Consider the following 15,126-nt stretch of genomic DNA (forward strand, 5'->3'; position numbering starts at 1 on the left):
AGGCGCTCGGACAGCAGTGGACGCATACATTCATAATCATTAGGCTGTACATCAAGTTTTTAATTTAATACATTTTTTGTACTTCATTGTTCTTAATAGCCAGTGTGTATTATTTTTAACATACTACTAAAATAATATAACTTACTTTTATTTACTAGGCAAGTCAGTTAAGAACAAATTCATATTTTCAATGACAGCCTAGGAACAGTGGGATACTGGCCTTGTCCAGGGGCCGAACAACATGTTTTTACCTTGGGGATTTGATCTTGCAACTCTTTCAGTTACTAGTCTAACGCTCTAACCACTAGGCTACCTGGGAAATTGGTTACGACTTGCTATCTATCCCATAAACCCATCAACAAAAATCTATTTTTATCTTCTGTGGTTTGGTAACTTCCTGTTCTTCAACCGACTCTGACTGGACTGAAGAAGACGCACATCTTCGAAAAGTTCAAAGTATGTAACGAAGCCTTCAACTGCAAAGGGGCATTGTGATTCCACTCCGTTGTGGACGGTCCCCATACAAATGAATGCCATCCACCGTAACGTAACGGAGTGCTTATGGTTAATGTGAATGAGGCATTATTATGAATGTCATTATTAATGCAGGACAGTCACTGAATGTCATTCATTACACATTTGGTGTTTTGTAACAGATGTCTCTTCCCATTCGTCAAATGGCGGGTGCACAGTGCATTGTATGGATGTGGGACAGCGGGAATTATTTTAGTGGACGAATGTGCACAGGTAGCCAGGTTTACACAGGAGCCTTGCGATGTGATTGTTTGACAATCAAATGGTTGTGTTTATGCCACATTAAAAGGTTTGCCTAATACATTTTAAAAGTAAAACAACAAATCTGTAGTATTAGGCCCACAGAGATGCTATTAAATGAATAGGTATTCTTAATATGTCTCACTGGGCTGGATTCAGAGTTGAGGTAAGCATGTGCAAGTTTAGACTTTTGAATAATATAAAGTGCATAAAAGCAATATACAGTGGGACAAAAAAGTATTTAGTCAGCCACCAATTGTGCAAGTTCTCCCACTTAAAAAGATGAGAGAGGCCTGTAATTTTCATCATAGGTACACTTCAACTATGACAGACAAAATGAGAGAAAAAATCCAGAAAATCACATTGTAGGATTTTTTATGAATTTATTTGCAAATTATGGTGGAAAATAAGTATTTGGGCACCTACAAACAAGCAAGATTTCTGGCTCTCACAGACCTGCTCTCACAGACCTTCAACTTCTTTAAGAGGCTCCTCTGTCCTCCACTTGTTACCTGTATTAATGGCGCCTGTTTGAACTTGTTATCAGTATAAAGGACACCTGTCCACAACCTCAAACAGTCACACTCCAAACTCCACTATGGCCAAGACCAAAGAGCTGTCAAAGGACACCAGAAACAAAATTGTAGACCTGTACCAGGCTGGGAAGACGGTATCTGCAATAGGTAAGCAGCTTGGTTTGAAGAAATCAACTGTGGGAGCAATTATTAGAAAATGGAAGACATACAAGACCACTGATAATCTCCCTCGATCTGGGGCTCCACGCAAGGTCTCACCCCGTGGGGTCAAAATGATCACAAGAACGGTGAGCAAAAATCCCAGAACCACACGGGGGGACCTAGTGAAAGACCTGCAGAGAGCTGGGACCAAAGTAACAAAGCCTACCATCAGTAACACACTACGCCGCCAGGGACTCAAATCCTGCAGTGCCAGATGTGTCCCCCTGCTTAAGCCAGTACATGTCCAAGAGTATTTGGATGATCCAGAAGAAGATTGGGAGAATGTCATATGGTCAGATGAAACCAAAATATAACTTTTTGGTAAAAACTCAACTCGTCGTGTTTGGAGGACAAAGAATGCTGAGTTGCATCCAAAGAACACCATACCTACTGTGAAGCATGGGGGTGGAAACATCATGCTTTGGGGCTGTTTTTCTGCAAAGGGACCAGGACGACTGATCCGTGTAAAGGAAAGAATGAATGGGGCCATGTATCGTGAGATTTTGAGTGAAAACCTCCTTCCATCAGCAAGGGCATTGAAGATGAAACGTGACTGGGTCTTTCAGCATGAAAATTATCCAAAACACACCGCCCGGGCAACGAAGGAGTGGATTCGTAAGAAGCATTTCAAGGTCCTGGAGTGACCTAGACAGTCTCCAGATCTCAACCCCATAGAAAATCTTTGGAGGGAGTTGAAAGTCTGTGTTGCCCAGCAACAGCCCAAAAACATCACTGCTCTAGAGGAGGTTTACATGGAGGAATGGGCCAAAATACCAGCAACAGTGTGTGAAAACCTTGTGAAGACTTACAGAAAACGTTTGACCTCTGTCATTGCCAACAAAAGGGTATATAACAAAGTATTGAGATAAACTTTTGTTATTGACCATATACTTATTTTCCACCATAATTTGCAAATAAATTCATTAAAAATCCTACAATGTGATTTTCTGGATTTTCTATTCTCATTTTGTCTGTCATAGTTGAAGTGTACCTATGATGAAAATTACAGGCCTCTCTCATCTTTTTAAGTGAGAGAACTTGCACAATTCGTGGCTGACTAAATACTTTTCTGCCCCACTGTATTACATTTAACAGGCACATTCATCCAAAGTAACTTACAGTCATGCGTGCATACATTTTACACATGGATGGTCCCAGGAATTGAACCCACTACCCTGGTGTTAACAAGCACCATGCTTTACCAACTGAGCTACAAAGGGCCAGTTAAACATATCTAAAGTCAGATTACAGCCCATTCTCAGACGTGTAGTAAGGCTAGTTGACAGCCTACGATCAACTGCTAATACTTTCACGTGTGTGTAAATGTCCATGTATTTCAGTTGACTGCATTTGACTGAATTGTGGAACTCATAAAGTAAAAGTCATGTGTTTCTGTCCCAGATCTCGGTGTGGCTAAAGAGCAGCAACGGTGTCCTCTCCAACAACACTGAGCCAGGCTCCCTGCTCTCTCAGTCTGAAGACATGCTCAACAAACACCTGGAACTCTCCTCACAGACACAGGTAGAGTCAGGAATATCACCTGTAGACTTATTCAAATGTATGACCCCTTTGTTTATTTACCCAGCTCTTATACAAAGGTTGGGTCACTTTCATTTCAATTCAGGAATCTCAGTTTACTTCCTGAATGTTGTTTTCAAATAGACCTAACCCTGTCTTGTACTGTAGTGAAGTATACACACTACATGACCAAAAGTATGTGGACACCTGCTCGTCGAACATCCCATTCAAAAATCATGGGCATTAATATGGTGTTGGTCCCCCCTTTGCTGCTATAACAGCCTCCACTCCACTTCTGGGAAAGCTTTCAACTAGATCTTGGAACATTGCTAATCGGCGATTAGGCCTGGCTCGCAGTAGGCGTTCCAATTCATCCCAATTCATCCCAAAGATGTTCGATGGGGTTGAGGTCAGAGCTTTGTGCAGGCCAGTCAAGTTCTTCCATACCGATCTCAACAAACCATTTCTGTATGGACCTCGCTTTGTGCACGGGGGCATTGTCATGCTGAGACAGGAAAAGGCCTTCCCCAGGGTGTTAGCACAAAGTTGGAAGTAAATAATAATCTAGAATGTAATTGTATGCTGTAGTGTTTAGATTTCCCTTCACTGGAGCTAAGGGGCCTAGCCCGAAACATGAAAAATAGCCCCAGAACATTATTCCTCCTCCACCAAACTTTACAGTTGGCACTATGCATTTGGGCAGGTAGCATTCTCTTGGCATCCGCCAAACCCAAATTCATCCGTCAGACTGCCAAATGGTGAAGTGTGATTTATCACTCCAGAGAACACGTTTCCACTGCTCCAGAGTCCAATGGCGGCGAGCTTTACATAACTCCAGCCGACACTTGGCATTGTGCATGGTGATCTTAGACTTGAGTGCGGCTGCTCACAAATGTAAAGTGGTGTCCACATACTTTTGTGTATATATAGAGTATGTGTTACCATAGAGTTTTCTCAACCCTGGCCATTTGTTTTTCAGCAAACAGCCAGTGAGGCAGAGGCCATGGCAGAGCTGATAAAGGAACTGAGAACACTGGGGTATCCTGAAGCCACTGAGTTTTCCAACAAAGCAACACTTCTAGAGGAGGAGCTGAAGACAGTCACCAGGAACATCACATCTCGCATCGAGAATATCCACCTATACGTGGGCTTCTTGCGAATAGCAGAGGAGGTTATTTTCTCTTATCATTTCATGAAACTTAGGAAAGATATGGTTGTTAAATGTCTGTATAGTTTGGTACAGTGGTGTCTGACTAAATATTGTTACCTAGTTATGTAGTGTACATTAAACTTGATGTATTTCATTCATATTATGTTGAAAACACAGGTGATTTAACTGAAATGTGTCAATAAACAAAAGGGAAATCAATCTGAAATGCAATGTTGGGGAAGCTACTCTGAAAATATAATTTACCAAGCTGCCAGTTACTTAACCCTAGAAGATGTTAAGCTCGACTAAAGTTACTCTTAATAAGAAAAATATAGTTCAAACTACTTAATGAAAAACTATCATATGTAAATTTCAAATGTCATAGATGACAAATTGCAAGAACAGATCACTTTGGGATCATATGTTAACAAAATGTGTAATTTAGCCTATTAAACACAAAAACAATGTTTCAAGTGAGAATCAGGCAGGTCGGATGCCGTAAAAGAAAGTCAACGATTGCTTTCTTTACCCATATTTTAATTTCCTTTTGCAAGAAGAGTAATGTTGAGTTCCAGTAGTTAGTTGTACAACCACATGGCAAAAAAAAAAAATTTGCTACTGAAAACAATAACTAGATTTGAATTTAGTTCAACTACCACCAAGCTTCTGCAAAAAGTAGTTCAATTACTAGTTGAACTTCTTGTAGTTCACTACTCCACAACACTGCTGAAATGTAATATTCTGAAATGTGTGACTCCTATGCTTGTTCAGGTGGAGGAACAGATGCAGAGTCTACATGAAAGCTATAACAGGAAGCAAGAGGAGGAGGAGGAGAATGAGGAGAGTTTAGTCACTTCTAAGGAGATAGCTGACGCTAAGTGGCAGTCCATGTTGGAACGCTTCCTCACCATGCTGGACCTGGGAAACAACTACATCAACTTCTCAAACATGGTGAGAGACATTATTACATCTCAACCCCTCCATGCACTGTTATCCAGGTTAACGTTGAGCCTTCCTATAAGCCATTGCTTTTCTGCCTACACATAATAATAATAATAATACCTTTTATTTAAGCACTTTTCAAGACACCCCAAATCACTTTACAAGATAATCAGCAGGATAAAAAGCAACAATATCACACATTTAAATAAGTAAGTACAGTATATAAAAGTACACCAAATATTTGTATTACCTTTATTTAACTAGGCAAGTCAGTTAAGAACAAATTATTATCAAATTATTATTTTCTATGACGGCCTAGGAACAGTGGGTTATAACTGCCTGTTCAGGGGCAGAACGAGAGATTTGTACCTTGTCAGCTCTGGGGTTTGAACTTGCAACCTTCCGATTACTAGTCCAACGCTCTAACCACTAGGCGACCCTGCCGCCCTGAAATATAAAGATAGACTAACCATGGACATCACTAAACATAATGACAGACTAACCAGGGCAATGAACTAAACAGGGTTTCAGCAGTGGAGTTAGTTAGAGAGGGTCTGAGTCGTGAGATGTTTTTTAGGTGGAAGAAGGCTGACTTTGTGATGTTTTGGATTTTGTGTCCATTTGACAGAGTGGGGGTCAAATGTAACACCCAGTTCCTGACTGTGGAGTTGGGAGTGGATGGTGCAGACGTCGATTGTCATGTTGAATTGACCCAGTTTCTTGATGAGGGAGTTGGGACCCAGTTTCTTGATGAGGGAGTTGGGGCCCATGAGCATGATATCTGTTTTGTTGTCATTTAGTTTAAAAAGGTTATTGCTTATTAAAACTAAATGATGATAAAACAGAGGTCATGCCTAAATTAGACAAACCTTACAACCATTGATTATTGCATTTCATTATAAGTATGGTTAGCATGGTTATTATGTCTTGCTTTGGAAAAATAACTTCCACCCACATCCAGGAGCCCTTCGTAAGGGCTGTAGGATACAGATAACAATGGATTCTTTATGTTGACATCTTCAGGTGAGTGAGAACCTGAACCTGAATGTGAGGGCAGCCATCGGTGTGGTGGAGAAGACCATGGAGGAGCTGAACAAGAAGAAGGTGGATCTGTCAGACCTCTGGACCTCCTGGCAGCTCCACGTCAGTCAGGTGAAGTCTGTCAAGAAACAGTGGATGAAATACAAAGAACAACTGAAAAAGGTACATAAAAATATGTATGCAATGTATACTGAACAAAAATATACACTCAACATGTAAAGTGTTGGTCCCATTTTAGATGAGCTGAAATACAAGATCCCAGACATTTTCCATACGTACAAAATGTCTCTCAAATGTTGTGCACAAATTTGTTTACATCCCTGTTAGTGAGCATTTCTCCTTTTCCAAGATAATCCATCCACCTGACAGGTGTGACACAGGTGCACTTTGTGCTGGGGACAATAAAAGGCCACTCTAAAATGTGCAGTTTTGTCACACAACACAATGTCACAGATGTCTCAAGTTTTGAGGGAGAGTGCAATTGGCATGCTCACTGCAGGAATGTCCACCAGAGCTGTTGCCAGAGAAGTGAATGTTAATTTATCTACCATAAGCCGCCTCCAACGTCGTTTTAGATAATTTGGCAGTATGTCCAACTGGTCTCACAACCGCAGACCACGTGTAACCACGCCAGCCCAAGACCTCCACATCCGGCTTCTTCCCCTGTGGGATCTTCCAAGACCATCCACCCGGACAGCTAATGAAAATGAGGAGTATTTCTGTCTGAAATAAAGCCCATTTGTGGGGAAAAACAAATTCTGATTGACTGGGCCTGGCTACACAGTGAGTGCCCTATGCCCTCCCAGGCCCACCCGTGGAGGCGCCCCTGCCCAGTCATGTGAAATCCATAGATTAGGGCTTAAAGAATTTATTTCAATTGACTGATTTCCTTATATGAACTGTAACAGTAAATTCATTGAAATTGTTGCATGCTGCATTTATATTTTTGTTCAGTATATATCCATTACAAATTCCTGAATCACAACCAATTTATTCTCAATTGATCATAAATGCAATCTCATTTAGTGTCAAGAACCCCCCTGTTTTCTTTTTTTAATTTAGTTTTTTTTTTACAGACTGTTCATGACCTAAATAGTGTGGAGGAGGTTCTTGTCCCAACCTCTAAAGTTGATCTGGGAAGTGATCTTCAGACTGTGTCCAAGCTACTGGAGAACTTTAACCTAGCTAAGCCCCACTTCCTGGTAAGAACTATAGCCTATTGGCCTGTCATAAATAGTAGGTAGAAGAAATCATAACATTATTATGTATAATATTTTTTACAGAAACCCAATGTTTAATACTTTTACAATAGTACCAATAGTCTATGTTAGTAGTTAGTTAGTATACACTTTACCATATGTATACAGTATCTTTACAGTGGCTCTAAGTAGCATGACACTATGCCTACATTTGTGTTCTGGTCCATTATGTGATATCCTATAGGTAAATATGTATTATTATTCTACTATATCTCTATTTCCTGTGTGTCCCCTGTAGCAGTTGAATGCTGCGGTAGAATACATGGTGAAGACATCAGAACTGTTGGCACTGAAAGGAATTCCAATAAAAGAGAAGAATGAGAAAGTCACAGAGATGCTTCACCTTCATCAGAGAGTGAAAGATAAAATCAAAGAGTACGAGTCTGTCCTCAACATGGCCGTGAAGTTCCACCAGCTCTATGATGAGGTAACAACACATCGTCTAAGGGTGCGCTACCACCCTATTGGGTACAACCCTATTCCCTAAGGAATAGTGCACTACATTTGAACAGGACTAATAAGGTGCATTATTTAGGGAATAGGGTGAAATTTGGGACGCACTCATAGTCTTACATACTGTATCAGGGAGGGTGTTATCTTTGCTGTAGTCTCTTCAGAGTCATTGTATCTGGGTCTGTCATGGAAAACTATATTTGCTGTGTGTTTGAGAGAACACATGGCATCAGTTTAGGATAGCGCAAAGCTAACCTGCCCTTCACAGACATGTTCAGCTTGAAATGTCACAAATACTGTAACTATCAGAGAGTTACTTACCTATCTAGCTTTTCTGTAGACACCAAAGAACACAGGATCAGTTAAGAGAGGCCCTGGAGATACCTCGTGGACCTTTTTAGACAGAAATGTACCATAAAAGATTGATATTTTGGATGCTTTGCAGGTTTCCCAGAAAAGATACCGCAGAAGACACTAACAGAATATGACCGCATTACTTAGTAATTTTAAAACCAATTATTTAACAGCTGGTGATATACAAACATCATTAAACACACATAGATTCTGATCAGAGAAACAAATAAACAGCCTCCTAATTGGTTCATTGTTTTGTCCCCAGTTGGATAAGCTGTCAATGTTGGAGCCTGTGACGGGGTTCAGCGAGACAAGCCAGGCTAAGATCCAGCTGATCCAACATCAGGACAGACAGAGTCACATCAGACACCTGTACAAGTTGGCTATCTCTCTGGGAGGAGATATCAGCAACACTGTACAACAGTTGGTGAGAAGACACACACAGCCACGTCAGACACCTGTACAAGCTGGCTATCTCTCTGGGAGGAGATATCAGCAACACTGTACAACAGTTGGTGAGAAGACACACACAGTCACGTCAGACACCTGTACAAGCTGGCTATCTCTCTGGGAGGAGATATCAGCAACACTGTACAACAGTTGGTGAGAAGACACACACAGTCACGTCAGACACCTGTACAAGCTGGCTATCTCTCTGGGAGGAGATATCAGCAACACTGTACAACAGTTGGTGAGAAGACACACACAGTCACGTCAGACACCTGTACAAGCTGGCTATCTCTCTGGGAGGAGATATCAGCAACACTGTACAACAGTTGGTGAGAAGACACACACAGTCACGTCAGACACCTGTACAAGCTGGCTATCTCTCTGGGAGGAGATATCAGCAACACTGTACAACAGTTGGTGAGAAGACACACACAGCCACCTGTACAAGCTGGCTATCTCTCAGTAACACTGTCGGTGAGACTGCAAGGCAACACCTGATCATTCACCGCTGTTTGTCTTGACCCTGAGTGTTTATTTTTATTTTTTCATTTAAAACTTTCCTTTAATAGTTTTTTTCCCCAGGGACAACCCATACTAATGATATGCTAAATAATACATATTAGTGTACTTTTGAAGATTGTTACATTTCCTGATCATGATCTAATAATAAAATAATTATCTTTCCTGCCGTCCCAGCACGACACAGGTTTCTCTGTACAGCGTCTGCATGAGCGTCTGGAGATACTGGAGAGAAGATGTGTTAACTGGAGTGCTGAAGCCAACAGGTGTGAAGAGAGCCTCACTAGCAACGTGTACTACTGTGTCTTCAAGGAGGAGATCACTGAGGTGAAACCCTCTCACACACACACACACACAGACACACACACAGACAGACACACTTCTTCAGTGAAACAAACAGTGAAACAAACAACCCTTTGGCTTTATCTCAATTAGTCTATTAGTGTGGGTCAGGGCTCTCCAATCCTGTTCCTGGAGAGCTACCCTCCTGTAGGTTTTTACTCCAACCCTGTTCCTGGAGAGCTACCCTCCTGTAGGTTTTAACTCCAGCCCTGTTCCTGGAGAGCTACCCTCCTGTAGGTTTTAACTCCAACTCTGTTCCTGGAGAGCTACCCTTCCTGTAGGTTTTAAATCCAACTCTGTTCCTGGAGAGCTACCCTCCTGTAGGTTTTAAATCCAACTCTGTTCCTGGAGAGCTACCCTTCCTGTAGGTTTTAACTCAAACCCTGTTCCTGGAGAGCTACCCTCCTGTAGGTTTTAACTCCAACCCTGTTTTTGGAGAGCTACCCTCCTGTAGGTTTTTGCTCCAACCCGAGTTTTAGCTAATCTGATTCAACCAGCTAATTATTGGTATCAGGTGTGCTAGATTAGGGTTGGAGTGAACCTACAGGATGGTAGCTCTCCAGGAACAGGGTTATGCACCCCAATTTATCTAACCCAGGCCACAGATCAAGATCTCAATTTATCTAACCCAGGCCCCAGATCAAGAGCTCAATGAATCTAACCCAGGCCCCAGATCAAGAGCTCAATGTATCTAACCCAGGCCCCAGATCAAGAGCTCAATTTTTCTAACACAGAACTCAGATCAAGAGCTCAATTGATCTAACCCAGATCAATAACTCAATTGATCTAACCTAGGCCCCAGATCAAGAGCTCAAGATTGGGGCTTTTAGGACTGTGATCCTTGTCTCTAGAGGGTCTATATTCAAAGTGACATTCCCTCCCTCCCTCTCTCTCCTCCCTCTCTTTTTCCTTCCCCCTCCATCCATGTCTCACGTTACTCCAGTCAAGAGAGCAGATTCCTCTCCTATCAGCTGTGAAAGGGAGAACCAAATGAGAGGCCTCAATACCAGGGCCTCATCCCCTACTTATTTAGGAATTCCCTTGGCCTAAAAATGATTATATCTGCATGTCATATGTAGGCCTGTGGGTGGTACTAATCTAAAGTTTGCACACGTCTTTATCAGTGAACATGTTTCCTGTTCCAAATCTATTCATGCCACTCTATTTTTACTCCAACACACCCTTTATGGCACAGCCAAGAGGTTTGTCCTCTACCTCCATCCAGTGGACGATGTTGTCAGTATGTAAGTGTTGATACAACTTGAGATGCTCTGTTTTAATATAATTTTTGGGGTCCATTTCTTATTAATTCACCACTATATCAGTTTTCATTGTTAATAACTGCCATCAGAATGTTGTTTTCATTACGGTGTTTCTGTTACCTCACACTGCTTGTTTATACATACCCTAGAAAGGCTCCATCTAATGTATAATACAGTAGATGAGGGCATAATTATTATTTTCTGGTTAGGTTATTTCATCTGGCCAGCAGAGGGAGTCGCTGTAGCCTCCTGAGAGAAAGTAGAGCGGTCCTAAATATATCACCTTGCTTGGACCATTACTTGGAATACATGTGATACAGGTTGACATACATCTCTGTTCTCACTATGCTAAGGACACCATACAGTTGGCTGAGCATACCTAGACTTTTACCAGACACTGCTGCAGGGGTGTACTCTTTCGGTGCATTCGGAAAGTATTCAGACCCCTTGACTTTTTCAACATTTTATTACAATACAACCTTATTCTAAAATGGGTTATATAGTTTTTTCCCCTCATTAATCTACACACAATACCCCATAATGACAAAGCAAAAACAGGTTTTTGTTTGCAAAAAAAAAAAAAATGATATCACATTATCACATTTCAATATCACATTTCCATAAGTAAACCCAGACCCTTTACTCTGTACTTTGTTGAAGCACCTTCGGCAGCGATTACAGCCTCAAGTCTTCTTTGGTGTGACACTACAAGCTTGGCACACCTGTATTTGGGGAGTTTCTCACATTCTTCTCTGCAGATCTTCACAAGCTCTGTCAGGTTTGATGGGGAGCATCACTGCACAGCTATTTTCAGGTCTGTTCGATCGGGTTCAAGTTCAGGCTCTGGCTGGGCCACTCAAGGACATTCAGACACTTGTCCCAAAGCCACTCCTGCGTTGTCTTGGTTGTGTGCTTAATGTCGTTGTCCTGTTGGAAGCTGGACATTCACCAAAGTCTGAGCTCCTGACCGCTCTGGAGCAGGTTTCCATCAAGGATATCTCTGTACTTTGCTCCATTCTCTCTGTACTTTGCTCCCTCCATCCTGACTTGTCTCCCTGTCCCTGAAAAACATCCCCATAGCATGATGCTGCAACCGCCATGCTTCATCGTAGGGATGGATTTCCTCTAGACGTGACTCTTGGCATTAAGGCTGAAGAGTTCAATCTTGGTTTCCAGAAAATCTTGTTACTCATAGTCTGAGAGTCCTTTAGGTGCCTTTTGGCAAACTCCAAGCGGTCTGTCATGTGCCTTTTACTGAGGAGTGGCTTCTGTCTGGCCACTCTACCATGAAGGCCTGATTGGTGGAGTGCTGCAGAGATGGTTGTCCTTCTGGAAGGTTCTCCCATCTACACAAAGGAACTCTGTAAGAGTGACCATCGTGTTCTTGGTCACCTCCCTGATCAAGACCTTTCTCCCCCGATTGCTCAGTTTGGCCAGGCTTCTTGTGTGGTTCCAAACTTCTTCCATTTAAGAAGGATAAAGGCCACTGTGATCTTGGGGACCTTCAATGCTGCAGACATTTTGTGGTACCCTTTCCCAGATCTGTGCCTCAACACCATCCTCTCGGAGCACTATGGGCAATTCCTTCAACCTCATGGCTTGTTTTTTTTTGCTCCGACGTGCACTGTCAACTGTGAGACCTTAACTAGACAGGTGTATGCCTTTCCAAAGCATGTCCAGTCAAGTTGTAGAAACATCTCCAGGATGATTAATGGAAACAGGATGCACCTGAGCTCAATTTTGAGTCTCATAGCAAAGGGTCTGTAAACTTATGTAAAAAAACTGTTTTCGCTTTGTCTACACTTTGCATAGATTGATGAGAAACATGTATTCAATACATTTTAGAATAAGGCTGTAATGTAACAAAATGTGGAAAAGGTCAAGGGGTCTGAATACTTTCCCAATGCACTATTTAAAAGTTGGTGTTAATTCCATTTAAAATCAGGAAGTACAGTAAATTGAAATTCCAATGTCAATTGCCTTAAATAGCATAGGAATTTCTGTTTACTTCCTGAATTGACATGGAATAAACTCCGATCATGTCTTATGTAATCGTACAGACCACTCTACAATAATGTTTTTGTGCATGAATAAAGATACATTAGTAACAACTAAGTATTTCATATTAATAACATCAGTGTTAAACTGTAATGGTATGAAATTGAAAGAAATTTAGCTTAGAAATTGAAAGGAGGGACTCTCTCTTTGCTGTGCCATGAAATAGACAGATGGGATATAGCTTAACAGAATTTACCAGGATTGACCTTTTGTAGCAGGTTAAGAGAACTAACGCAGCAGGTTAGGAAAAGGGTTAGGCTTAGCTAAAAGGCAAAAAATGTCAACTTTAGATGTCCATTTGACTAGCCAAAAGCCTTTTATAAATATGGATGAGTAGACATGGTATTTTATTAGCAGGAGCAGTTGCTGCTGCCCATCAGCTGGGGTGAGACTCAATTTAAAGCCGATCAAGCTCTGACCGTACCCTCAATATACAGTAGCACAGCCTAGGCTAGGCCTACTTCCCTCAAGGGCCATACTGCTCTGGTTCTGCAAACTAAAGGCCCATTTTTATTCTTGAGCGGATGGTCAGGGGGCCGGAGCATAAATTCTAGACTGCAAATTGACCGCAAGAAGCCCAAACATATCATATTTGACAAATGTACCATTTCAAACCTTGCTTATAACTTACAATCATATACAGTATATTTCTATTATGCTGTTACGCAACACCCTGCTACAACTCAACTCTCCGTGAAGCGAAAGAGGTATGGGCTGTAGGTGTGAGTAAGGATGACAAAAGGCAGAGAATTTACCATTTACTAGGAATGTATTCCTTCACACGGTAATATGGGGAAAAGGGGCTGGACAGAACCAAAGAAAGTAAATATCAAAGCCCCTTCTATCTAACCTGCCTAACCACTACTTACCTAATTTAGCACCACCTGGTGCCCTAACCAAAATACAGGGTGTGCCTGTATTAGTGTGCCTAGACAGTGAATATACTATGGGTATATGTATGCCCACGGGCCTCTTGCCTAAGCACTCCCTAGGTGCCTTCCCCTTCCCCCCTGGGAACAAATGAAACAGAATATTAACAATTTCAAACACACTGAGAAACACGTCATCAAATAGGCTCTGACTGAGCAACAAACTCACAGAACATACCACAGTTGTTCCCATCTACAACTGACATAGTACACACCAACTGCCTGAGAAACAACCAACATATGCTATAACCATCAGCCTCCTCTCTCAGCAATCATCTTTCTTCAATGACCTCTCAGCAATCATCTCTCTCCTGAACAACAGGCTTTTATAACTGGAGAAGGAGTCTAATGGGATACAGCTGTAACTTGACGAGGGGGCGGGGTCAGATCCACTTAGCCGTGGAGTCGACCAATCAGCTGCTTGGGGGATTTCAGGAAGCCATTTCCTGAAACACACTCAAATACAAACTACAACACAGAAACTGGGGAACGTAACATATGCATGGGAATCTTTGTCATCTGTAATCTCGAAATAGTATTTCTTAATGGGTATGTTTATAGTTCTCTAAAGGTTATTTACTTTGGTTCTATTAAGTTATCAGTGGGTCAGGTCTCAGTTAGGTCTCTGTAGCATCTGGCTCAGTAGCTATACAGTAATTGCTTTGCGACATCAAACAGACTTTCCTTAATGTTTCCTTGTTTCTCTCTCTCTCTCAAAATTCACTTTAAGGGCTTCATTGGCATGGTAAACATATGTTAACATTGCCAAAGCAAGTCAAGTAGATAATAAACAATAAAAATTAAAAGTAAACATTCCACTCACAAAAGTTAAAATATTAGACATTTCAAATGGCATATTATGTGCAAATTGTTAAAGTACACAAGGGAAAATAAATATGGGTTGTATTTACAATGGTGTTTGTTCTTCACTGGTTGCCCTTTCCTTGTGGCAACAGGTCACAAATATTGCTGCTTTGATGGCACACTGTGGTATTTCACCCTGTAGATAAGGGAGTTTATCAAAATTTGGTTTGTTTTCAAGTTATTTGTAGATCTTTGTAATCTGAGGGAAATATGTGTCTCTAATATGGTCATGCACCTCATTTTGTTGGCAGTGTGCACGTAGCCTGTCTTTCTCTTGAGAGCCAGGTCTGCCTACGGTGGCCTTCCTCAATAGCAAGGCTATGCTCACTGAGTCTGTACATAGTCAAAGCTTTCCTTAAGTTTGGGTCAGTCACAGTGGTCAGGTATTCTGCTTAGGGCCAAATAGCATTATAGTTTGCTCTGTTTTTTTGTTAATTCTTTCCAATGTGTTAAGTAATTATCTTTTTGTTTACT

At 41.5% G+C, this 15,126-nt stretch overlaps 1 protein-coding gene across 2 annotated transcripts in view; it reads left to right on the forward strand.

Moving 5' to 3' along the window:
* LOC110501768 (coiled-coil domain-containing protein 141) overlaps positions 1-15,126 on the forward strand; it is a 34,662-nt gene that overhangs the window by 10,379 nt on the left and 9,157 nt on the right. For both annotated transcript variants that reach the window (XM_021579548.3, XM_090215943.1), the window contains exons 10-17: positions 2,913-3,032; positions 4,009-4,200; positions 4,951-5,130; positions 6,145-6,324; positions 7,239-7,364; positions 7,660-7,848; positions 8,494-8,655; positions 9,375-9,524. In XM_021579548.3, coding sequence (XP_021435223.2) covers positions 2,913-3,032; positions 4,009-4,200; positions 4,951-5,130; positions 6,145-6,324; positions 7,239-7,364; positions 7,660-7,848; positions 8,494-8,655; positions 9,375-9,524 — 1,299 coding nt within the window. The remainder of the gene's footprint in view (positions 1-2,912; positions 3,033-4,008; positions 4,201-4,950; positions 5,131-6,144; positions 6,325-7,238; positions 7,365-7,659; positions 7,849-8,493; positions 8,656-9,374; positions 9,525-15,126) is intronic.

The sequence above is a fragment of the Oncorhynchus mykiss genome, chromosome 22, assembly GCF_057628025.1.
Source record: "Oncorhynchus mykiss isolate SJ-2025 chromosome 22, ASM5762802v1, whole genome shotgun sequence".
Classification (NCBI taxonomy): Eukaryota; Metazoa; Chordata; class Actinopteri; order Salmoniformes; family Salmonidae; genus Oncorhynchus; species Oncorhynchus mykiss.